The sequence below is a fragment of the Gracilinanus agilis genome, chromosome 3 (genome assembly GCF_016433145.1).
Source record: "Gracilinanus agilis isolate LMUSP501 chromosome 3, AgileGrace, whole genome shotgun sequence".
NCBI classification, from domain to species: domain Eukaryota; kingdom Metazoa; phylum Chordata; class Mammalia; order Didelphimorphia; family Didelphidae; genus Gracilinanus; species Gracilinanus agilis.
Genome location: NC_058132.1, coordinates 2,237,274 through 2,262,028, shown reverse-complemented (window position 1 = coordinate 2,262,028; position 24,755 = coordinate 2,237,274). Strand labels below are relative to the sequence as shown.

Sequence of the window (24,755 nt, the reverse complement as noted above, 5' to 3'; positions counted from 1 at the left end):
TTCTCTGTCAGACCCCCCCCTGATCCCAGCACTCCCTTCTCAGGCTGTGGGGAGCTTAGAGCAATCACTCAATCTGTCATTCAATCGTTTAACACTTATTAGGCACCTGCTGTGTGCCAGGCTCTAGCCTGAGGCAGTTTCCAGAGTAAAGTAGCTGCAGCCGGGCTAGAGGGGAAATGGGGGAGGGGAGGAGGCTGCGGCTCCCCAGACAGGGGACAATTCACGTATAACCCCTCCCCCACCAGGACTCTAAACCCAGGCGCCCGGGCAGGAGGACTCCATTTCCCAGAATGCCTGTCATGACTTCTAGCAAGCCTTGGCCCTCCTCTGGCGGAGGACTCCATTTCCCAGAATACCGATTCCGTGACTTCACCCTAACTTTGGCTCCTCCCCCCATAGCAACCTCCAGGCACGCTGGGAGTCTCCCGTAGGCCGTCTCAGCTCTTGGAAGGCGCACTGCTGAGCTTTTTGGACCTTTGCTGGGGGAGAGGGGGAGGGGAGGGAGTCCGTGCGCAGGCGCGGCTCTGGCTCCCTGCTCTGGTGCTGAGACTTTCTGCTCCCAACTCCTGGGAACCCAGAAGACCCGGGTGGAGCAGTTCCGGGTTGGTGAGTCTGGGAGAGTGGGCGGAAGGTTGTGCGCATGTGCACCAAGAGAGAGGGGGCGGGATCCCGGTATAAATGTGTGTGGTGGGGGGAGGTGCGGGCTCTGCGTGTCTCCCTTTGTTTCATGTCTGTGTCTCGGTGTCTGTCCATCACTTTGAAGGGCCGGAGAAGAGGGACAAACACGGAAGTGTCCGGGTCCGGCCGGGGCAGTTCTGTCTGGACCAGGAGCCATGGCGGGGCTTTGCCTTCCCCCTGAGGAGACGACGGGCTACCCTGCACTGGAGCCGGGAGGCTATTGGGGGCGGGGCTGGTTCGGGCCCTTCCCCGGAGGGGATGTTCAGGTCAGAACACACCAGGGGAGCCCGGTCTGGGGGCAGGAGGGGTGGGGGATGCCCGTGCCCCCACGCCAGGGGAGGAGCCCCGATCTCGGGCTCTGAGGAAATGCCAGCACACTCTCCCTGCCCCCACCTGATGCCTGGCTCCCCCTCCATAGCCCCCCCATTCCCAGTTGCCCCTCCCCCCAGCAGTCTCCTTCAGTCCAGCCAGTGCAGCTTCTGAATGGAATGAAGCCAAAGATGGCTGCAGGGGTGGGGGGGCGGGGTTCTTTCTGGCCAGACCAAGGCCCTCTCCAAGCCTGAGGCTCCCTGTTATCCCCTGTGGGGGAGAGGCTCCCCTGAGGATGGGGAAGGGCCTGGGAGCCCCTCTGAGCCCTCCTCCTCTCTTCCCCACAGGCGCACAAACAGGAAGTCTCCCCACCTTGGGGCTCCCAGCCCCTCAAGGACTCCAGTGTGGCCCCAGCAGAGACCTCAGAGCCAGAGGGAATGGCCCCCGGAACCCCGAGGCCCCCCTCCCAGGTGAGTGCAGCCCATCCCCGGCCCTGGCCAGGCCCCCCCAGGCTGGAATCCTGCAGAACTCAGTGCTGTGTCTCCGCCAGGTCTCCAGGGGGCGCCATCCCTGCTTGTCCTCAGGGGGAGCTCCAGGGTCAGCCCGGGCTGCCCCCCATCCCCGGGTTCTGGGGTTTCCCGGCCTTGGCAGCCCCTGCCTGAAGGAGGCGGCCCAGGTTGCAGCCACACAGGCCCAGGCGCTGCTATTCATTCCTCCCCCCCAGTGTGACGCCCCACCTCAGCGGGGATGGCCGGGGGTCCCCCAGCTCCAGGGAGGGCCCAGGGACAGGCTCTGCTGTTGAGCTCCAGGCCCCAGGCTTGGGTGGTTCAGTCAGGCCTACCAGGGAGGCTTCAGGAGGAGTTTGGGGGGAGCTCAGGGGAAGTCCAGACAGGAAAAGGATTGTTTTTAGCAGAAGGAAAGGGCTGGGCATGGCGGGCAGGGCTGGAAGTGCTGCTGAGAAGGGCTCCAGCCAGGCTCCTGCCTCCAGGCCAGAGGACTCCGGGCTGCTTCATGGCTCAGGCAGGGGCTCAGCCTTGGCCAGGCCTTTGTGCCTCATTAGACAGAGGAAAAAGAAGCGGATGAGGGCTGGGGGCAGGGCAGGGGCTGCTCAGGACATCCGGGCCCTCCTTCTGTCCTCACAGCAAAGGCATCCTCCAGGGCAGTCACTGAGGTTCTCCCCCACATTCCCTGCTGACAGCCATTCCTACTGGCTACAGGAGGGCCTCAGGGGTAGGTGCTGGGGAATGGGGGGGTGGTGACAGACAGGATTGAGCTTCCCTAGCCCAGGAGGAAAGAGCCTGGGTGGGGCTGGCACCAGGGTGGGCAGAGCTGGCTGAAGAGAGCTTCCCCAGGGAGGAGAGCAGGCCTGGGTGGGAGCTGGAGAGGGAGGGAGGCAGGGCCTGGCAGGAAGGTGGCATCCAAGAGCCCTTCTTGTTCTTGGAAGGCCAGTCATGGACAGGACTGTCACCTAACCTGGGGGACCCCTGGCTCTGCCTGGTCTGGTTGGTGCCTGCAGTTCATCCATGTTTGTTCCCTTCACGGAAAATATTGTGAGGATCAGAGCCATCTCTGGGCCGTTGTTCTGAGTTGAAGATCCAAATTTTAATTATGGTCAATGGAAGCTGGAGATGACACCCAGCCCCCCTGAAGCAAAGGTCCCCAGAGATGTGGGGCAGGTGTTTCCTGGGTGTCTGATGGGTCCTTAGCAAAATCATTAACAGGCTGGAAGGTATGGAGGACATTAGGAAACGGGCCGTGGGGTTTGGTCACAAGGGCTGGAACCTTTGATCCTGAGTCCTCAGTCCAGTATGAGGTTCAGAGAAGAAAATTTAATGAATCCTCCAGAACTATTACACTACTTAGGTCACAGGAACCTTTCTGGGACACAATGGTTTGGGGAGCTTCTAGCTGGCATAAATCTTCAAAGGATCGAACAATACCCGAACATGCCAAGGTTGGTTTCCTGTGATCTCCTCAGGCCGGCTGTAGACTCACCATTCCCAGTGAAGCAGCTCCTTCTGCAGGGCTTTCCTAGGTAAAGACACAGACTTAAGCTTTTATTCTTCCAACAGAAGTCTTCAATATCATTCATTGCTATAATTTTTCTATTTTTTTTTATCCCATAGTTACATGATTCTTGTTCTCTCCCTTCCATCTTCCCTTCCCCCTCCTGGAGTTGACAAGCAGTTCCTCTGGGTTCTACATATATTATCATTCAAAACCCATTTCCATATTATTTATTTGTGTAATAGAGTAATCTTTTAAAACCAATACCCCTGCCTATAAGAATTAAAATTAGGATTCTGATCCTTAGATTTTAATAAAGCATATTAGAATTACTTAGATAGGTAAAAGCAGAGATAGAGCGAAAAAAGGCCTAATCTGGCTCGCCACGTGGCTTCTACAGCAGCACCCCAGCTGCCAAGTTCCTTGGCAGGATTCCAGAGACAAAAAGAGCGAACAGTTCCTGGATTGTCCTTTTAACTTCTCCCTTCACGTCTGGTTCAAATCCAGTCATGTCTAGATCAGGTTCAGTCCTGTAACCCAGGCTAGGAGACAACAAACTTTCACAGACTCACATAGACTCACGCAGATGCATGCCAGCTCTGTTACCCAGAAAGGGGAGAAGGGTAGAACTTTCCTCACACACCCCACATACCCATAGAAACAAGTGATAAATCATTTGTTTTCTTCTGGATTTCTCCTCCCACCGTTCTTTTTCTGCTATGATATTCTGATACACCAAACTCCATCCCTTCCAATACTATGACCAGTATTTGAATATTATGCTTGATATCTTATGGACAATTAGTGGAATAACTGGATCTAACTCTTAAAAATTGTAATTGCAGTTACTTATCCAAAGGATTCTATGGGATCACTTGGTTCATGATCAATAATATAAAGGCAAACAATTTTCCATTCAATGTGTATAAGATAAATTGTAAGAAACCAAGCAATGAAGATGTCAATTGAGTTATCTTGCAGAAGATGAGATTTTCGTCCAGACCTGAAGGAATCCAGTACACTCGGGAGACAGAAACTAGTGGAGATAGTAGTAAAGGCTGGGGAGGAGCCTGAGAAAATGCAAGGTCAGGAGTTAGAGAGTCTTGTGTGAGGAACAAGAAATAGCCCCAGTGTCACTGGATTCATAGAATATGGAAGGGAATAAGGGGAGAGGGAAGGAAAGTGAGGGGGAAACTGTCAGGGTGATCAGCCTTGTAGATGGCTGCCCAGGTAGAATATCAAGTCCTGGAGTGGTTTAGATGCCTGGGAGGAGTCTAGGCTGAATATGGCTCACTCTGGTGGCAGTGGCATTGCAGATAATAGAGGGCAGAGCTTGGGGTGGAGAGGCAGGCAGAGTCCTGAAGTCCTGGCCTTGTGTACCATTGGTCAGCTGTTATCTTACAGGACATTAGAGGCAGGGCAGGTAGGGCATTGGGGGCTACTAGGAACTGCCCAGATTAGACAGGTTCCAAACAAGAAGCTGTCTACTTTCCTTGGGACTGAAGCCTCTCTGCATTCTTCCCTTTAAACTGTAACAATGATATACTCAATGAATTGATTATGGATATAAACTGATTAGATACTGAAATAGGTGAGTAAGATGACTCAGTTGGGTTTTGTAAAGTCGTATTCAGAGGAACTCACTCTCCAAGCCTGAGTAGGCCTGAGAGTCACTCTTAGGCCAAAACGCTATCTGACTTTCTTTTTAACTAGTAAAATAGGCTATTTATAGTAAAACAATAGGAGATGATGGAGGACCAGGGAAGAGGAAGTTCCCTAACTCTAAAATCTAGATATTCCTCCCTCTGTTCTACTGGCCTCTCATGAAGCCTTCTTCAGTTTCTTCAAGCTACACTTTACTACTCTGATCGCTCTAAAAAAAACCCAGACTATCTAAACTGAGCTGACTGGTCCTCAAATTAAAGATAGTCGTAGAACAAGTTTGTCAGAGTAGAAATGTTGTCATCTTGATGAACTTCTTCAGAGGCAAAAATGGCTGCAGGCCTCTGGTCCAAAGACAATTTTTCAAGGTCTGGTTCTCACTCATACTCAGTCATGAAACTTCTCAGACTTGGGAATCAGGAGCTCACAAAGATATCTGGGAGATGTTAACTGGAAACAAGGATAGACAGGATCTCTGTTCTTACTAGTTTGAATACAGGAATCTCCAGGTATCAGGAAAGGTAAGTCTCCTCCCACAAACTGCCACAGGAAGTGACCTCTCCATTCTCTCCATGTTCAAACAGCAAAAAAAGGACCCTCAATAGTCTTTGGTCCTTGAGTTTATAGCTTCCACAAATTCTGGAACTCCCTTTTGGTTCCATGCGTGTGACCGGACCCTTCTTTGCAAACTCATGCCTTTGCTAAGTTTGCAAAGTTGCAAAACCCTAGTTTCTTATTCTCCCTTACAATACTTTGCTTGCTATGCTTACAAAGTATCTTCAGCTTATATAAGTGAAGTGAAGCTCATAAGTGAACTTCTCTTCAGGGCCAGGTGCAAGGACAGTAAGGACACTCTTGTTATATAAAAATAAACTATTTATTGAGAATATAAGGATGTAAAAGGACATAAAAGGATTTCTAACTCTAAGGGATTCTAACTCCACCCAAGATAAAACTCCCTGGTTCCACAAGGAACAGCTTCTCCTGTTTTCACAGGCTACACTGATCCTTCCTAATCTGACTAACCCAAATTTTCCCTATTCTACAATAAACTAACACTATTATCCTTATAAGAAGTATATAATTCTACACTTTGTCTCCAAGTGATAAAATAACCAAGGTTAGCTGGCTGAGCCTCAGCAAGAACCAAGTTAGGGCTCTGAGCCCAAACCAAAGCCCGGGTCTTTCTTTGGTCTTCTCAGAGATGAAACAATCTATGAAACAGCAATAGACAGTCATTGGTGTTTCCCAAATTGGAAAAGGAAATCACTTAGCTTCTTCGGGGTTTCCCTCCTTTCCTTCTACCTTCAGACAGTGAGGAGAAAGAGAAAAGAAGATGTCACCTGTTCCCAGCACTCAGGGAAAGAGAGCAATTGCCACAGAAAAACCGTTACCCCTCCCAACACACTGTCAACATTTGAAACTGACACTCCCATCTTAGATCTGTTTCAAACTCCAATTCTTTCCCAAGCCAGCTTCTCCACATCTTATCTCTAAACTAATGCAACAAGACTTAATTTCTGATATCCTTATAATTTCCCCCCTTCAAGCATATGGAAAGATAAAAAAAAATCTCTTCTATATGCTCGCTATTCTATATAAGTCTAAAGCTATACCTAACATATTTCCTTCCCAAAATAGTCTTAATCTTATGCTTATCTTATTCTATTCTTATTGCTATACCTTACCTATGCTAACCTGCAGTAGGGATATAAATCAAAGAAAAGAATTTTTCAATGAAAAAAATATTCAATGAAAACATACTTGCACAAATGCAAGTGCAAAACATACAATTACAGAATTTCAAAATGCAAACTTGAAAAACTTTTGAAACAATAAAACAGTTACAAAAACCAACTTGACTTATTTTTACAAAAGAGTAAAGTATCTAAAATAACTGTAAAACTCATGCAAGCTATATCTTACAAATCCTCTTTGAACAATTCAAATGAAACTTTACTATGCTAAGACCTTATCCTATTGCTAATACAGAAAACCAAAACTAACTACATTAAAACAAAATCAACTTGCTATACTAATAAAACTTAGCAACAATTTAACTATATACGCATCTACAGAAATATATAGATCTGTACAATTCCTACACCTATGTATATTTTATGTACAAATTATGTTATAGACTATATACATAGTATTTAAAACTACATGTTTCAGGAGGAAAATAAACTTCCCCCCTTAAGATAGTCTCAGAAAACCTTAAAGATTTTCTTTAGAAAGATGTGTATGTTCTGATGTTATCTTCTAGGAACACATAAAGTCTTCTTGTGAGATAAGATCTTATTAATTTAATGTGTACAATCATCTTCCTAAGGTGATTTTTCTGTATTCATTCATTTCCATGAATACTTATCACCTGGTTATGATGTTGCAGAGTTTGTTAGAAATGTGTCCTATATGTGTATGTTATTTTGTAGTGAATACTTAGCAAATCTTTAAAGTTACCTCCTCTGCAACTGTCTTCTGTCTTCGTGCTGTTACTATGTAGTGTTTATTTGCAACTATAGTGAAAGTGTGTAATGTTAGAATGGCACAAAAATCTTACAGTTCATGTCCATAATCAGTCTGTATTCCTCTTCTCTGTGTTGAATTTTTTTTCTGCAATGTCTTTGTTACAGTACAGTCGTTCTTTCCCCTGTCATCTTTATTTCTTCTATGTTGTCTTCATCTTGATCTCTGTCTTCATTTTCTTGAATAATCTCTTCTGATGTCTTTTTTACTGCAACCATGTTGTCTGAGGTAATCTCTTCTGCTACTGTTGCTTTTTTCACATGCAAGCAATGAAGCCATAATTCTTTCTTTAATACATGAACAGCTGAAGGTGTCAAAATAACGTGGAAAGGCCCTACCCATGATGACTGTGTTGTGCTAGTTCCATTAAAGTTTTTGATGTAAACTAAATCCCCAGGTTTTATTGTATGGAGTGTGTAATCTAATGGACCCCCTTGAGTTAAAATTCCCATTAATTCTCTAACCCTGTTTTGCAACTGATGTATTCAGCAAGTGCAAAATCTCCTCCAAGCATAGATACATAAACTGTCTTAAAATTTTTTGCCTGCAGTGGTGAATGCCCAAATAACATTTCACATGGTGAGATATGCACATCTCCTCTTGGTCTAATGCACAGATAGAACAGTGCTAGAGGCATAATCTCTAGCCACTTCAAATGAATTTCCATGCATAATTTCCCAACCATACTTTTGATATGATTTCTCTGTTTATTCTCTCCACCTGACCAGAACTTTATGGGTGATATGAGACATGGAATTTTGGCATGATACCCAGATTCTCATAAACTTGTTTTAGAACTGAATCTGTAAAATGACTCCCTTTGTCAGAATCTACTCTCAATGGTATACCAAATATTGGAATGATCTCATTTCAAAATCACAAGATTTTGGCTACAAAGTTTGATGTGTTTTTGCTAGATGGAAAAGCTTCTGGTCACCTAATTAGTTGGTCCACTTTAACTAGACAAAATTTAAATTAACCAGATTTGGGCATGTTGATGTAGTCTAATTTGCAAATGCTCAAACAGTGTGCGAGCTAGTGGATGACCCCCAAAAGCTTTTTGCTTAAATATGCTTTGATTAAATTGTGCACACAAAGAGCAAGCTGAGCAGATCTTATTGGCCATAGTGCTAATTCCCAGAGCCATCCAAGTTCTTTTGACAGTATCAGTAAATGCTTGTGTCCCAAAATGACCATTTGTGTGTATTGCTTGACAGATGTAAGAGTTTGGAAGAATTGGTTTTCCCACTGATGCTATCCAAATCCCATTTTCTTTTCTAGCTCCAAAATTTTGCTCCCACTTCTGAGCCTTTGTCATTGTTTGCATTTTCTAAATCTGTGGTATCTATAGCAGAGATTCATAATGCAAGCTGGAGCATTTTGTGCCACATATTGTGCAGCCATATTCTCCCTATGATTTCCTCTGGCAATTAAGTCTTGTCCTAAGGAATGCCCTTTGCAGTGAATCTCTGCCAACTCCTTTGGTAGTTGGAAAGATGACAGTAATTCTCAAATCATTTCTACATGAATGATTCTTTTCCCACTAGATGTTAAAAATCCTCTCTGAAGCCAGAGGGAACTGATGGCATGGCAAATTCCAAATGCATACTTGGAGTTAGTGAAAATATTTGCATGTTTGCCTTTTGTAAGCTCTCATGCGTGTTTTAGAGTGATTAATTCTGCTCCCTGAGCACTTAAGTTCCTAGGTAGTGTGAGGGGGAGAATGGAGGATAGATAGAAGGAAGGATGGATGAGAGAAAGGAGAGAGTAAGAGAAAGGAAGGTAGTAGTCCCCAGCTCCAGCAGAGGGAAATTGACCAGAACCCTTCGGGGCTCAAATAAAAGATTAGAGAGCAACTTAGGGTTTAGAATAGCTAGGTTTTATTTAGATTAGGAAAGGGAAAAGGTTAGGTAGGGGAAAAGAGTCCAGGATCAGAGAGAGTCAGCCAGTCTCCAGGCTCCAGAGAATAGACAGCAGAGCAAAAAGGTGCTAAACTTTCTTTTATACTTTCTCTGATACCTCCCACAAAGGAGGTGGGAAGTGTTGGGGGAAGCTGTAGCAGGGAACCCTGGGAGATGTAGTTTTCCAGGGACTACAATAATTTTAAATGAAACATTCCCCCCTGGGATCCTTTCGGAGATCAGTCTCCCCAATGGATCATAACAAACATAAATTTACAGTTACAATAAAATAAAGGGTATATACATCAATACAAGGGGAGAATGGAAACTTTTTTTTACAATATAAGGAAGTCAAATACTTGGCACTCCTTTTACAAAAGATTCAGGGGGTAGTCCCCTTCTTTCACAACAAAATATATACATAAAACAAATGCATTTAAACAAAACAGATGAGTTTAACAAAACAAATGAATTTTAAACCAGACAAATGAATTTAAAACCCCCCAAATCTCAAAATTTTGCACATCTGGTTGCTCCCTTAGGCTCCTGGGTCAGCATGTGTTCTCTATGTGGTCGCCATGGGCATCTCCATTTGGATTCCAGGAGGTAGTAAATCTCTTCCTAAAATAACTCTCCATATGAAATAAAAACACATTCCCCCCGAGGATAGAAAGAAACATTGAAATCACAGAGGGTATATGGCTGAGGCAGGAGGCATATGAATCACTGCCAATTAAAGTCATCAGAAAAATATAGCACAAAAAAGCTAAATGACTATTGAATGAAAATTCTAAACATCCAATCTTAAATTTTAAATTGAAAAAGATTCTAAATAAGAAAAAACAAAATCACACTAGGTCTTTGAATAATGCCCAATCAAAGCAATCCATGTCCAGCATCATGTACTTAACCACTTAGCAACCAGGCCCATAGTCAACAACCATAAGAAATTTTAGAAAAAAGGACTAGATTTGGATTTATTGGTCTGATGTTACATCATTTCTTCTTTTCTTCTTTCATCATTTCTTCTCAGGGATAGAATATGGAGCCAGAATAGCCAATCGTTAGGTACTTGATATATAAATTTTCACAAGGAGTGTGATTCAAGGAGTTCTACATCTTAACATATGTTAAGCATTGCAATCTCGATTCTCACACTATGTTTAAGTTCTTTTTATTGGCATAGAAGTTTCAGCAAATCCTAATAGGATTAATTTCTCAATTTGATCTGTGTGCTCGTTTGGCATCATGCAGGTTAGGTATGTGTTTCTTTGGCACTGTGTAGGTATCTGTGTTTCTTGGCACTGTATAAATGAAATCTGTGCTCCTTTGTTGATCCCATTTCTTTGAATCAGACGTGAGAAGTATTAATTAAATACCAATGGCAGTTTCAGTAGTCTTAAGGCTTTTTGGGCAGGCAGTTACAGTTAGAACAAATGGATATAGTAAACCCACACTAATCTAATAATCAAAAACTTCCAATTTAGATAGCATGTGCTTCGAATACATAAACTGCACGTGCAATTATAAAAATGTGCTAAAATTTCAATATATATCTCCTATAATCAATGACAATGAGAAAAATAGGTATGTGTATGTTGCAATTCATGTCACTTAAGGAGGGGTAGAATAGAAAGGTTCTTACCTAAGAATTTAGATGCATTTCCTCTTAGCCATGATCCACAGTGTGAGTGCAAATGAAGTAAAACAATGGAGTTATAAAAGCAATGATACATTGAAGAAAATAACAAAATTTTCACAAAAAGCACAAAATGCAAATCAAGTCAATTCAATAAAGGTTTTCTTCAAGGTAATATGTGTTCAAATCTTACCAAAACACAAAATACAAGTTTTCCAAAATAAAGGTACATGTCAAATACTGAACGGCACAAATAAAGTAAGAGGGTAGACAAGGACTGTATTGTAAAAAATCTTTATTCTTTTGCTATTTTTAAGGGAGACAAAACTGAAAAGGGTTAATAGCAACAAAACAAAAAAATAGAGTTCTAAGGGGTACCTCCTGCCCCACGTGGAGGGGAAGTAGCACCCTGAGTAGTGCGTGGACAAACTCCACTTTGAAGGCAGTGTTTTGGTGTCATTTGTTGTGAGTTATGTTTCTGATTATCAGTCCTGAAATTGTGATTCCTATAGTTATTGTTTCTGAAATTAGTGTTGTTCCTGAAACTATTATTCCTGAAATCATTGTAGTTGTTATTATTATTCCTAATTGTAACAAATTCTTGTAATTCATCATTAAATGGCCCTTCTTGCTATAGAAGTAGCAGGTCAGAGATTGATAATTAGACTCAGAGAGGGGCAAGTGGTATTGGTGTAGTATCATCATGCCCTCTTTCCTGTTTTTCTATTTTATTTCATAATGATTTCAGTTCTTTTTGTATGATATCTAATAGGTCATTAGTTTGTACCTTTGTCTCTTTATGTCCTTTAGTGACATATACAGTTATTTTCCTTAATTTGTCCAGATCCATTTCTGGCCATTTGGGACAATGCATCTTAAAGTAAGACAATGCATCTTAAAGTAATCCTGGACCACTCTGCTAGAATTGTTTACAAATTGTCACCTTGTCTTATGCCTTGCTCTGTCGATAAATCCAAGTCCAAATATTGAGCTCCCAATTCAATAAGCCTGTCCATAAACTTGAGAGGGAGTTTTGTCATCATTTTACGTTAGGCAATCAAATTTGGTCCAGTTGTGTGGATGTTCTGCACATTCTTTCATTGCTTTTTAATATTGCAGCCCTAGCATTATTTAACTGCAAATATTCCTCAGGGTCATTATAATTCCAGTGAGGATCATCACATGGCCAGTGTACTGCATTTCATCCTTCGGCCTTATTTACATGAGAGATGATTTTGTTTCTCTTCTGTCAGGAAGATCTGGAGTAATTTCCCCATATCCTTATAGGAAGGATTGTATTGGAAAAATGTCTTCCATTCTTTTCATTACAGCTGTGGGTTCATTGTTATAATTTGGAACATCTTTTTTAAATTCTTTGATATCTTGAGGAGTGAATAGAGCAGGGGTCAGCAACCTTTTTGGCTGTGAGAGCCATAAACGCCACCTTTTTTAAGATGTAATTTTGTGAGAGCTGTACAGTGCTCAGAGTGTGCTCTCCTGTAACAGCGCCTGAAAAAAAATTGACTTTATGGCTCCTGCAGAAAGAGCCATATGTTGCCCACCCCTGGAATAGAGTATGGTATGTTAAATTTATCACATTCCCCAGATCTGTCTAATGTAGGCACTTCCTTTAAAGGGAAAAGGCCATCACAAGAATCAGAATCATAATGTGATTTCTTTTTAGTTGTTTTGGTGCTAACTGTGGCATAATGGGTCTTTTGAGGTGTTTGTGTGCTTACTGTGGCATGGGTAGGAACTGGTACAGTCTCTTTTGGGGTTGGTTGTGGGTTGGGAGAAGGGACAGGAGTGTCAGGAGAAGTAGCAGGGGAGGGAGGGTTGGCCAGGAGATGCACAAGATGAGAGGAATTTCTTCACATCTGTCTCCTTCTCTATTTCAGGAGAAATAGGACTTTCCTCTCTGAGTATTTCGGGAACAGCCTCGCAAAATTTTGAATCAGATTTTTGAATTGAATCCTCCCGAAATTTTGAATCGTGTCCTCCTTTCCCACTGCATTGTGGATAATGTATTTGAAATTGTCTAATTGGGTTTGTATTGCAGCTTGGATGTTGGCTTGCATTTGTGATTTGCAGCCTTCTGTATCTTCATATTGAATATTAGAAAAATGAGATTTCCCAGCAGCATCAGAAACAGGAGGCATTCGGAAATCTTAAATGTTTCCAATTTGACAAAAGCCAAAAGGCTCTACTGTATAGAAGCAAACATGTTGGGAGGCTTCTATTTGTTTATTTAATTGGCTAGCCTTTATTTATTCACTTTGCTTATTTAATCTTTTATTTATTTAACTGTTTGCTCTTATTTATGTATTTGTTTTTATGTATTTATTTGTTTTTGTGTTTTGTTTACTTAGTTTCAGCTGGGAAAAATCTCATCAATATTTATTTATTTGTTTCATGTGTTATTATTGGTGTTGGGGAGCTGGTCAAGGTACCACTGCGGGAGGGAGGAAGGAGCACACAGTGCTCAGGGCTGGCCTCTAGTGGCCAAGATGCAGCACTACAGCTCAGTAGAAAGAAGTGGGGGAGCACACACTGAGTGCTCAGTGCTGGCCTCTAGTGGCCAACATTCAGTACACAGGGGGAGGAGAGTTGAAATGGACAAAGAGGTTTGCAGTGGAATACATCCTCTGTTGAAAATCAAGGTAAGTGGAGTTTTATCCACTTGGGGTTTTTCAGTGAAAGATCAGAGGTTAATAGGTAAGGGGCAGTAGGGAGTCTTGAGAGTCTAGGCTGGGGTGGGTGGAAGGCAGAGAAGGACTGGGGTTTTTCTGGACCCCTGCTGGTTTTTGCCCACAGACCCCCTGCTGGGTTTTAGTCCAGCAAGGGTGAGGGGAATTAGGGTTAAGGCTGCTGGGCTGGGGGGGAATTTAGATCTAGTACCTCTGCTGAGGCAGAGGAGCTCAGCAGGGGTTTAGTGGGGAAGGGACCCCTGCTGGGCTGGGTTTGGGCAGGAAAACTTTTACTTACCAGTTAGGCAGTAAGGCAGGTAGGTAGGTTCAGGGTCCCATCTGGTTGCCATAAATGTTATTGGTGATGATGAGAAGGTAAAGGAAGGATTGATGGGAGAAAGGAGAGAGGAAGGTAGAGGAAGGGAAAGGAAGGTAGAAGTTCCCCAGAGCCCTTCGGGGCTCAAATAAAAGATCAGAGAGCAACTTAGGGTTTAGAATAGCTAGGTTTTATTTAGATTAGGAAAGGGGAAGGTTAGGTAGGGGAAAAGGGTCTCTGGGGTAGAGAGAGTCCAGGATCAGAGAAAGTCAGTCAGCCTCTAGGCTCCAGAGAGCAGAGCCTCCAGGGTAGCAAGAGAGAAAAGGCACCAAACTTTCTCTCTTATACTTTCTCCAACACCTCCCCCAAAGGAAGTGGGAGTGTCAGGGGAAGGTGTATCAGGGAGCCCTGGGAGACATAGTCTTCCAGGGATTGCAATAATTTTAAATGACAATAGTGAAGCAAACCACAGGGTATCAAATTCACTTACTACCACAGTACCTGTAAATCTTATTTCATTCTGCATATATGATGATCCATCTGTGAATAAGATCAAGTCAGGGTTGTCAAGAAGTGTCTCTGACAGATTTTCTCCAGGTCTTTCTATTAATTGTACTACAGTTTCACAATCGTGTACTGGTTCCCCTGTGTTGGTAAATTGGGTAATAATGTAGCTGGGTTTAAGGTGTTGCATCTCTTTAGTGTTATATGTTCATTCCCCCAAAGCACTATGTCATATTTAGCCAGGCATTGATCTGAAAATGCCTGTGTTCTGAACTTTCACAGAAGTGCCTCGTCTTCATGTGAACAATAAACTGTCAATGGATAGCCTAACACTATATATACAGATTTGGTAACAAGCAATGCAGTTGCTGCCACCCCTCTTAAGTATGGAGCTTTCCCTGAAGCTATGGGGTCTAGCTGACCAGAATAATATGCAATAGGATGTTTGGTCCCAAGTTATGTGTCAAAACTCCTGAAGCTATTCCCCTTCACTTGTGGACATAGAGCAAGAATGGTTCTGAATAATTAGGGATACTAAGAGCAGGAGCTGACAATATTGCTTCCTTTAACTTTGCAATTGCTTGTAAAAGCTCTGGTTTTAGCTTCAGTGGATCTTTTTCGGTGTCTTTTGCTAAAGCAGTCAATGGTTTTATAAGTTCACCATAATTAGGTATCCATTGTCTGCAAAAACTTGTGGTTCTTTTTTTTTTTTTTTTTTAAACCCTTAACTTCTGTGTATTGGCTCCTAGGCGGAAGAATGGTAAGAGTAGGCAATGGGGGTCAAGTGACTTGCCCAGGGTCACACAGCTGGGAAGTGTCTGAGGCCGGATTTGAACCTAGGACCTCCTATCTCTAGGCCTGACTCAATCCACTGAGCTACCCAGCTGCCCCCAAAACTTGTGGTTCTTAAGATGGCTCTGAGTTGCCTTTTGGTCTTAGGGGCTCTCAGCTTTTGTATGTCTGTTACATTGTTTTGGGAAATCCTTCTGGAGCCCTCAGACAGCACAAACCCTAAATACTCTAAGCGAGGAAGACACCATTGAAATTTAGCTTTTGATATTTTGTGTCCCCTCTTGTGGAGCTCACATAGAAGACATTTACTATCATGCAGGCACACTTTTGCAGATGGTGATGCTAGAAGTAGATTATCTACAAAGTGAAGTAGATTATCTACAAAGTGAGCTTACTGTCCTTGAACTGGATATTTTTCAAATCTTTGTTTAAGATTTGGGAAAACAATGAAAGACTTTTCACAGAGTCCCTGTGGCAAACGTGACCATGAATATTGATTTCCCTGCCTCGTGAATGCAAGTATCTTCTATGAGTCTTTGTGTATTGGTATTGAGAAAAAAGCAGAACATAAATCAACCACAGTAAAATATTTTGCATGACTTGGGATAGATGAAATGATGATAGCAGGACTTGGTACAACTGGGTAAGATTTTACCAAATGATCATTAACAGCTCTTAAATCTTGAACAAATCAATAGACTATTCATCCTTTGGCATCTAGCTTGGGTTTTTTAACAGGTAAAATTGGGGTGTCATATTCAGAGATGCATGGTATTATTATGCCTTGCTGCAATAATGAGGTTATTATCGGGGTGATCACATCAATAGTCTGTTTACTAAGTGAGTACTGTGGAATGCATGGTGGTGAACCTCCTTTAGTCAGTACTTTAACAGGGGTTGCTGGTTTTAATAAACCTACGTCTGTAGAGTCTGTAGTCCAAAAGCCTTCTGGAATATCATTTGGTATCTGATAGATGTTATTTCCTTCCCCTCTGACTCTATTGTATCCAGGAATAATATAGGGGAAAGGTTCATGAATTCTTCTGGGAGTTTCAAAGAAATATCTCTGGTTGGTGTACATACTATGGTTGCTCTCAATTTACAAAGAAGATCCCTACCCACTAGATTCATTGGGGAATTTGGCATTAAGAGGAAAGAGTGTTCTACATTTAGAGATCCAAGTGAAACCATTCTTTGTTCTAATTTCTTTATTCTTTGTGGTTTTCCCATCACACCCACAACTTCCATTGAACCACTACTTTGCACTCTTCAGGGGATTTCTGAATTACAGATTTAGCGGCACCTGTGTTTAAGAGACAATCATAAACTTGGGTTCCTATTTTTAGGGTTACACGGGGTTCTGTGCTATTTTCTGTAGAATGGATAAGTATTACAGGAGCTAACAAAGCAGGATCAGGAAAGCGCAACACTTGTTCCTGTTTCTCATTCTCTAATTCTTCATTGATTTCTCCTCTACTAATATGCCATGTTTTTAAAATCTTTGTCATTTTTATTAGTTCTTATTTCATTGCCCATACTTCCTAGCCCATTTTCTCCATATACTAGATCTTTAACAGCACGCTCCTTGACATACTTTCAGGTTTTGTTGAGTTAAATAGGACAAAGAACCATAAAATCTGATTTTAAGGGACCAACTGCCAACTTGGGCATAATAATGCTTTCCCTTGAGACTGAAATCTTTCTGCCTTCTGCTTCTAGCTCTATCTGAATGAGGAGCTTTTGCTGCCCCTGTTTCTGTGGTTGTCCTTTCCACTGGGCTTTATCTTTTCCTGTCTGAACACTTTGAATGTCCTTCAGATATGTCAGGAGCAGTTCTCCCTCCCTGCACTGACTCCAGGGTCAGCTCTCTGCCTCTGCTACTATTGTGGGAAAAGGAATGCTGGTTCTGGCCCAAAGAATTGTAGCTTAGACCCATTCCTTTTAAGACATGAATGTGTCTATTGAAGGATGTTATACATAATGTATCCTTGGGGATGGAAAAAGCTATTGCAGCGGGGTGGAATAGTCCCTAGATGGCAGTAGAGGGAAGTGGAATGGCCCCTCAGGTTTCTAGAATGTATTGAGGGTCTGAGGAATTGTCTCCCCATGCTTGGAAACTTTCAGCCTTTCCTCAGACTATTCTTCTCCTGGATGTTCCAGGGGCATTCCAGACTGAAAAATAGGGAATGAGTCAGGAAGGGGTGAAACGAAAGTTTCCAATACAAGTACATTCTGTGTTTTCCATGGAGCAGATTGGAAAAGTAGAAAAGCCCAGCCTAGAGGCATGTTATTGTAAGATCTGGCCACTGCCTGGTCAGTTATTCCTCACTCAGCCCCTTAGCTTCTTCTCTTGACCCTTGATCCCCAGGTTTCCATAGTTAGAGGGCTAGACTTAGATCCTTTGCTTTTTATAAATAAACTGTTTTTGAACATTAATTTTAATGGAATTAATTTCCCTTTAGTCTGGCTAAGGTCAGAGCTCCAGACTTGCTGTCCCCTTCACCCTAAGTTATGAAACTAAGGGGAAACCTCCCTTCTTTTGTTCAACTCAAAGGATTAAGGGCAGGACTGGGAGGCCATGGTGAACCGTGACACATTCTGAGAATGTGTTAGGTCAGCCACAAGACTAGGGAAAGCTTGGACTAATACCTTCCTTATATGGACAAGAACCTGCTTCTCCTGTGATGAAGTAATGAGGAAGGAGTTGAGATCTCCTAAGGACCCCCCCTCAGTGGTTATTTATGAATCTGAGATGTCAGGAGATGACTAGAGGAGGGATGGAGTGGCAAGCTCACTAGGAATATATATAATCATTCTCTCACATTATTTTTATATATATGTATATATAAATAATGTGATATATATATATATATATATAAAATGTATACATATAATTACAAGAGACAGAAAGACAAAGGACCTGTGCTAGAGGAGAGAATTACCTTTTTTTCCTTTTAGATTTTGGAGAGAGTCAACAGACCACATTAAATGACCTGTCAATTGAGGGGCAGCTGGGTAGCTCAGTGGAGTGAGAGTCAGGCCTAGAGACAGGAGGTCCTAGGTTCAAACCCGGCCTCAGCCACTTCCCAGCTGTGTGACCCTGGGCAAGTCACTTGACCCCCATTGCCCACCCTTACCACTCTTCCACTTATGAGACAATACACCGAAGTACAAGGGTTTAAAAAAAATAAAAATAAATGACCTGTCAATTAATAAATTATTTAAAATGAAGAAATTCTGCCTGTTGAGAATTCCACTCATTACACTCACAATGTCTTTCTTTTGAATTAGCTCAATCCCCAACCCCAGTTAATAAAATGTTATATTTTAAAAAGATGAACGCCTCTTCCTTTCCTCATTATACTTATTCTTCTTTCCGTGTAACTAAATATAAAATGACTGAATATATTCCAGTAACAAGTGATATTCATCATAAAACAAAGAAGGGATGTTTTGGTTCTGGCACATCTTAACCAGCGGTTCCCCAAATTCTCAATATAGCATAAGACTTTGCTTTATCACTTAGCTAGAGTCAACATCTGATCCCATATAACTCTATGGAATCCTCTTTATGCTTTCGTCTAGATAACAGCGTTTCAGCCTTTTAGGAAATTAAGCAGAGAATTCATTTTTCTTTGTTTTCTCCTCATTAATCACTGGTAATATTTCCTCCACCCCCCCTCCCCAAAGAATACACAGTACATGCTCCTTTCTCAGAAACTCTTCAAAAAAATGTTGTTACCAGATCAATTCTGACACTTGGGATGAGGAGAAATTTCAGATCATCTCCTCTCTTTCTCCTCCACAGAATTTCCCACCTCACTCAGAGAGTACTTCCCACCTCCCTGATTCCATAGGGAAAAGTATTTCAGAGTGAGACACTTCTGCAGGTTTTACTCTTCCAACATGATTCTCACTTCAGACACAAAATGCCTTTGTCAGTATTCCATTGGGCTGTGAATGACTGATCTCCAGTGCTGGCTCTGACCCTCTTCAAGGTTAGAAGTTTGGGTAAATCCTTTGTGTATTTCAGTTATCTCTAGTCATTTGATGAGGGTTGTACTAGTTGGATTCTGAAGGTTCAGCTCTAAGACTTGTGACTTTTGCTGGTTTAGGGGTCAATAACATTCAAGGATGTGGCTGTGGACTTCACCCAGGAGGAGTGGGGCCTGTTGGACCAGTCTCAGAAAGAGCTGTACCTGGAGGTCATGCTGGAGAATGTGCAGAATCTACTCTCTGTGGGTAAGGACCATTTCCTCTATTAACTCTGAATCTTTCATTAAGGGAATGTCTTCATTACAAGCCAAATATAGGATTTCGAGCCCTTGTCAATGATTAAAAAAGCAAAAGTGCTGATCCCTGTCCTGGGTTCTATTCCTGCCTGCTTTTCATATAAATAGTAAAATTAATAAGAATCCAAGTCACTACCCAATTGACAAATGGTGAAAAGTTATGAATAAGCAGTTTTCAGATGGAGAAATCCAAGTTCTCACTAATCATATAAAAAAATGTTCTGAACTCCTCTGGATTAAAGAAGTAAATTAAAAGAACTTTGAGGTACCACTTCAGCCTTACCACATTGGCCAATATGACAGTAAAGGAAAATGACAAAGGATGGAGGGGATGTGGCAGAATTGGGACACTTAATGTGAATTGCTGGTGGAGTTGTGAACTGGTCCATCGATTCAGGAAGGCAGTTTGGAATTACTCTGAAAGGGTTATAAAACAATGCACCCCTTTTGATCCAGTAATAACAGTACTAGGTCTGTATCTCAAAGAGATCAGAAAAAAAGGAGAAGAACCTGTTTGTAGGAAAATATTTGTAACTGCTTTTTTTGGTGGTAGCAAAGAATTGGAAATTGAAGGGATGTCTTATCAGCTGAAGAGTGGCTGAACAAATTGTGGTATATGATGATGATGGAATACTATCATGCTATAAGAAATGATGACTGGGATGATTTCAGAAAGAGTTGGAAAGACTAACATGAACTGATGCAAAGTGAAATAAGCAGAACCAGCAGATCATTGTACACAGTAACAGTAATGTGGAATAATCAGCTGTTGTTGACTTGACTGTTCTCAGCAATACAATGATCCATGACAATTCTGAGGGACATATGACAAAGAATGATTTCACAAAAGAAGTGTTGGAGTTGGAATGCAAGTAAAAACATACACATTTTTCAGTTGTTTATTTGGGTTTTTGTCTTGAGGTTGTGGTTTTATATGATTATTCACTTACAAAAATAAATAATATTAAAATAAAAATTTAAAAGAAGCAGCCCCTAATTCTTCCTAGTCTGGCGAGGTTATGTTTATTCCTCCTTCATTCTTTCCTCAAATTGCAGGCCACATGATAGGAATGAAAAGGAAGGGAATAAGCATTTCAGAGTACCTGCTCTATGTCCTCTCCTGGGTAAAGGAGTTCATTAATTTAACAACATTCCTTTGAGTTTGATACTCTTATTGTCCTCAATTCATAGTTGAGCAACTGTAGCAAACAGAGGTTAAATAGCTTGACCAGAAACACCCACTTTCCATCTCTCTGAGGCTGGATTAAATTTGTTTTTCTGACTCCAAGTTCTGATCTCTTATACCTTCACTACCAGCTGCCTTTAATTTCTAGACAATGGAGGTTGTTGAATATGCCCATCCTTCTATTAGCAGTGGTAAATAAAGATGGAATTTTCTGATTTCAAATGAGTTCCATGATATCTGCCCTCCTGCAAAATGTCCCAACAGTGAATACAACATAAATCATTTTGTAGGCACAAATTTACTTGCATTCCCCTTTCCACTAAAAGGACCATATTTTTCATTTTTCTCTCCTGATCCCTTCCTTCCTTTTTTCTTATGCTCAGGACTTCCAGTTCCTAGAGAAAATTTTATCTCCTATTTTCAGCAAGGGGAAGCACCATGGCTGCTAGAGGAAAAAGGCCCAAGAAACTCCTGTCCAGGTGAGTGAAGTGAAATAAGGTGCATAAGGGCTGTCATCCCAAAAGATTTTTTATCTGTTACAGTGAAGAGAATGCTAGACTTGGGGACTGACAGACCACCACTGAAGCATGCTGTTCATTTCCTGAGAAATAGATGATGGACTGAGAATAGAGATGAATATTTAGTATGTCTGCACTAAATGGCATAATATCTTGGCATCTGTAGAGAAAAGAAGAAAACATATTCCACTTTGAAAATTGCTGCCTAAAAGTTAAAAAGAGCAAAGTTATTTCTTGGCTTAGCATATAAAATTTACCAAGAATGACCATGTGATAGTGTATACAAAATGATGAGAACAGAATATCTGGAAGGTTACCTGAGATTCACAAAATTATAAGAGTAATCGAAGCATGAATTTTTAGGAAAGAAACAAAAGGCACTGGAAAAACATTGTCCAATACTGTGGACAAAGCATGCTCAGGCACAGGATTTGAGTTGTAGTGAAGTTGCAAGGAAGTTGGTCAGGTCATTCCTCCATTCTTTACTCATGACATGATTTGGGAAGTATAATGAGAATATTGGGCCTGCCTATGTCACAGGTCCATTGTGAGGTTTCATTGTGATTTTATGTGAAAGTATTTCTGAAATCATCCATCATGCAGATATAACCAAATGGTGTATCCAAAGACTTGTTTAAGTTCTGCTTGTTTAAGTTGGAAAACTCCTTTTTTGCCTGGAGGAATAGAATAAAAATCAGTTTATTTTCTGCCATCAGAGGAAGGAACCTATATTTCTGTGTGTGTGTGTCCTCCTTCCTTCTGTGTTTATATCATTATTTGTTTTCTTCAGAGGCAGAGACTAATTATGAAGTGAAGGAGATGTCTACAGAGCTGAGCCTTTTTGTGGAAGAATGTGACCCCCAAAGATACATGAATGAGGGTCCCTGTGATTTCATTTTGAGTGAAAACTATGACTTTAATATCAATGTAAATAAAAATCCAAAGAGTGAGTGTGAATTTGTTGAGATTGCAGAGAAATTCAACCAATATTCAGTCCTAAATCAGTATATGAATTTGACCTCAGAAAATGACTGTTGTCAGGACAGGGAATTGTTATACAGCAAATGCTTTCCTGAAGAAGTAGGACTTATTCAGTCACCTGAGAAACCTCCTGAAATGCTCATGTATGAAGGTAACCCAGAGGGAATGACCTTTGGCTGGAGTTTAGACCTCTTTAGATATCCAAATAATAAACTTTTAACAATGGTTTCTGTGAGTAATAAAGGTAGGAAACCTTCCAGTCCGAACTCTGAACTTGCTGTACATCAAATAATCTACTGTGGAAAGAAATTTTATCAATGTAAACAATGTGGAAAAATTTTTTCAGAGAGGGGTAATCTTGTCAAACATCAGAGAATCCACACTGGAGAGAAACCTTATGAATGTAAACAGTGTGGAAAGACTTTCACACAGAGGGACTCTCTTGCTAAACATCAGACAGTCCACACAGGAGAGAAACCTTATGAATGTAAACAATGTGGAAAGGCTTTCACACAGAGTGGCCATCTTACCAGACATCAGACAATCCACACTGGAGAGAAACCTTATGAATGTAAACAGTGTGGAAAGGCTTTCACAAGGAAGGGCTCTCTTTCTGCACATGAGACAATCCACACTGGAGAGGAACCTTATGAGTGTAAACAGTGTGGAAAGGCTTTTACACGGAGGGACAGTCTTGTTGCACATCAGAGAGTCCATACTGGAGAGAAACCTTATGAATGTAAACAGTGTGGAAAGGCTTTCACACAAAGAAGCAATCTTGCTAAACATCAGAGAATTCACACTGGAGAGAAACCTTTTGGATGTAAACAATGTGGAAAGGCTTTCACAGAGAGGGGCTCTCTTGCTGCACATCAGAGGATGCATACTGGAGAGAAACCTTTTGGATGTAAACTCTGTGGAAAGGCTTTTCCACGGAAGGGCTCTCTTGCAGCACATCAGAGAATCCACACTGGAGAGAAACCTTATGAATGTAAACAGTGTGGAAAGGCTTTTATAGAGAGGGGCACTCTTGCAGCACATCAGAGAATCCACACTGGAGAGAAACCTTATGAATGTAAACAGTGTGGAAGGGCTTTTACAGAAAGGGGCTCTCTTGCTGCACATCAGAGAATCCACACAGGAGAGAAACCTTATGAATGTAAACTCTGTGGAAAGGCTTTTACACGGAAGGGCTCTCTTGTTCCACATCAGAGAATCCACACTGGAGAGAAACCTTATGAATGTACACAGTGTGGAAAGGCTTTTACTGATAGGGGCTCCCTTGGTGCACATCAGAGAATCCATCTTGGAGAGCAACCTTTTTGTGTGGAGTGTGTGGAGTGAAAAATTAGTGGGTTATTCTCAAGGTAATAATTATTAATTTCTAAGTTAATAAAGCTGGTGCCCACCTGCACCTCCCAGTCAAGCTCCCTTCAAGGCAAAATTACCCCACCTCCTACCCTTCCCTATGCAGGACAAAAACTTTATAGCCTTTAAGTGTTTTGGCTGTTCTTAAATCCTGAAGTTCCCTTTTGTCTTAGAAGTTCTTCCCATTGTATCATAGGCTTCCCCCAAGTAGTGAAGCCCAATGGCTGGAATGATACTGGTGTATCTGTTGTGAAACATTAGCCCCTTCCAGATAATCCAGTCCCCAAACTCCCCTCTTTGTATCTGTCTCCAAATTCCTGTTCATTTCTTTAACATGTTAATTTGTTTGAATGTATTCATTGTAAACCTATTCAACTTAATATTCCTGTCCTTTATTTCTGGATTTCAACCATGTAAAAATGTTATAATCCCTTCAGAGAGGCTTGATTGTATCAGAATTTCCTATAAATAAGGGATTTTTTCTGTGAATTTTGGGGTTTTTTGTCTTAGGTCAGTGGCTTAAGATAGTGCTCCACATTTTCTCTCAATAAAGCATTGCATCTTAAGTGATGGTTTCCCTGGTCTCTTTTATTATTGGTTAAAGAGGGTGTACTTAGAGATTTTCAAGGTCCCCTCAATTTCTACTCCACACATTATGAATTTAAACAATGTTGTGGAAAGGGTTTTCCATGGAAGGTCTCTCTTGCTACACATCAGAGAATCCACACCGGAGAGAAACCTTATGAATGTTCACAGTGTGGAAAAGCTTTCACAGTGATTAGGAGTCTTGCTAAGCATCAGAGCATCCACATTAGAGAGAAACTATGGATGTCATCAATTTGGATAGACTTTCACATAAAGCTCCACAGTTGCTTCATGTCAGAAAATCTTCACTGGAGAGAAACAACATGAGTGAGGCTGATCTTATAATTGGCACTCTTAGCTTATTTGACATGAGGATCCACTCTAGAGAGAAACTTTGGGAATATGATAAACGTACTAAGGTCTTCAGGCAACAATCATCTCTTATTCCCAACAAGAATTCCTTTTAGATAGACATCTTATTACTGTCATGAATGAAAAAAGACATTGAAATGGAGAGTCCAGACATTGTTCCGTATGAGAAAGTATATTCTGAACAGACCAGTTCCAGTTGGGTTCCCTGTAGGAAGGCTTTCATTCAGAGATCATATCTCTTACTTTGTATCAGAGGCTTTATAGTGGAGAAAAACCTTATGATGGGGGCAGCTGGGTGGCTCAGTGGATTGAGAGTCAGACCCAGAGACGGGAGGTCCTGAGTTCAAATATGACCTTAGACCTTTCCTAGCTGTGTGACCATGGACAAGTCCCTTAATCCCCATTGCCTAGCCCTTACCATTCTCTGCC

General features: G+C 41.7%; 2 protein-coding genes across 2 annotated transcripts; both read left to right on the top strand.

Moving 5' to 3' along the window:
• Positions 1-761: 761 nt before the first annotated feature.
• On the top strand, positions 762-22,293 carry LOC123239294 (zinc finger protein 333-like). The gene is made up of 6 exons (XM_044666575.1): positions 762-944; positions 1,335-1,457; positions 19,140-19,266; positions 20,886-20,981; positions 21,811-22,152; positions 22,262-22,293. Exons 1-6 carry the CDS (start codon positions 834-836, stop codon positions 22,291-22,293), a joined length of 831 nt encoding a protein of 276 aa, XP_044522510.1. The 5' UTR covers positions 762-833.
• Positions 22,294-22,463: 170 nt separating this feature from the next.
• On the top strand, positions 22,464-23,935 carry LOC123239740 (zinc finger protein 2-like; the record flags this gene model as incomplete). The annotated part of the gene is made up of 1 exon (XM_044667037.1): positions 22,464-23,935. A coding segment is annotated over one exon (882 nt), but the record flags the coding sequence as incomplete, so codon positions are not given.
• Positions 23,936-24,755: the final 820 nt, after the last annotated feature.

Bases quoted from the DNA above. Each gene is read 5' to 3' on its own strand.
- LOC123239294 (XM_044666575.1), top strand. From the start codon at position 834: ATGGCGGGGCTTTGCCTTCCCCCTGAGGAGACGACGGGCTACCCTGCA. The intron at 945-1,334 runs GTCAGAACACAC...TCTTCCCCACAG, and splicing joins TCCCCGGAGGGGATGTTCAG to GCGCACAAACAGGAAGTCTC. The intron at 19,267-20,885 runs GTAAGGACCATT...TCTTATGCTCAG, and splicing joins GCAGAATCTACTCTCTGTGG to GACTTCCAGTTCCTAGAGAA.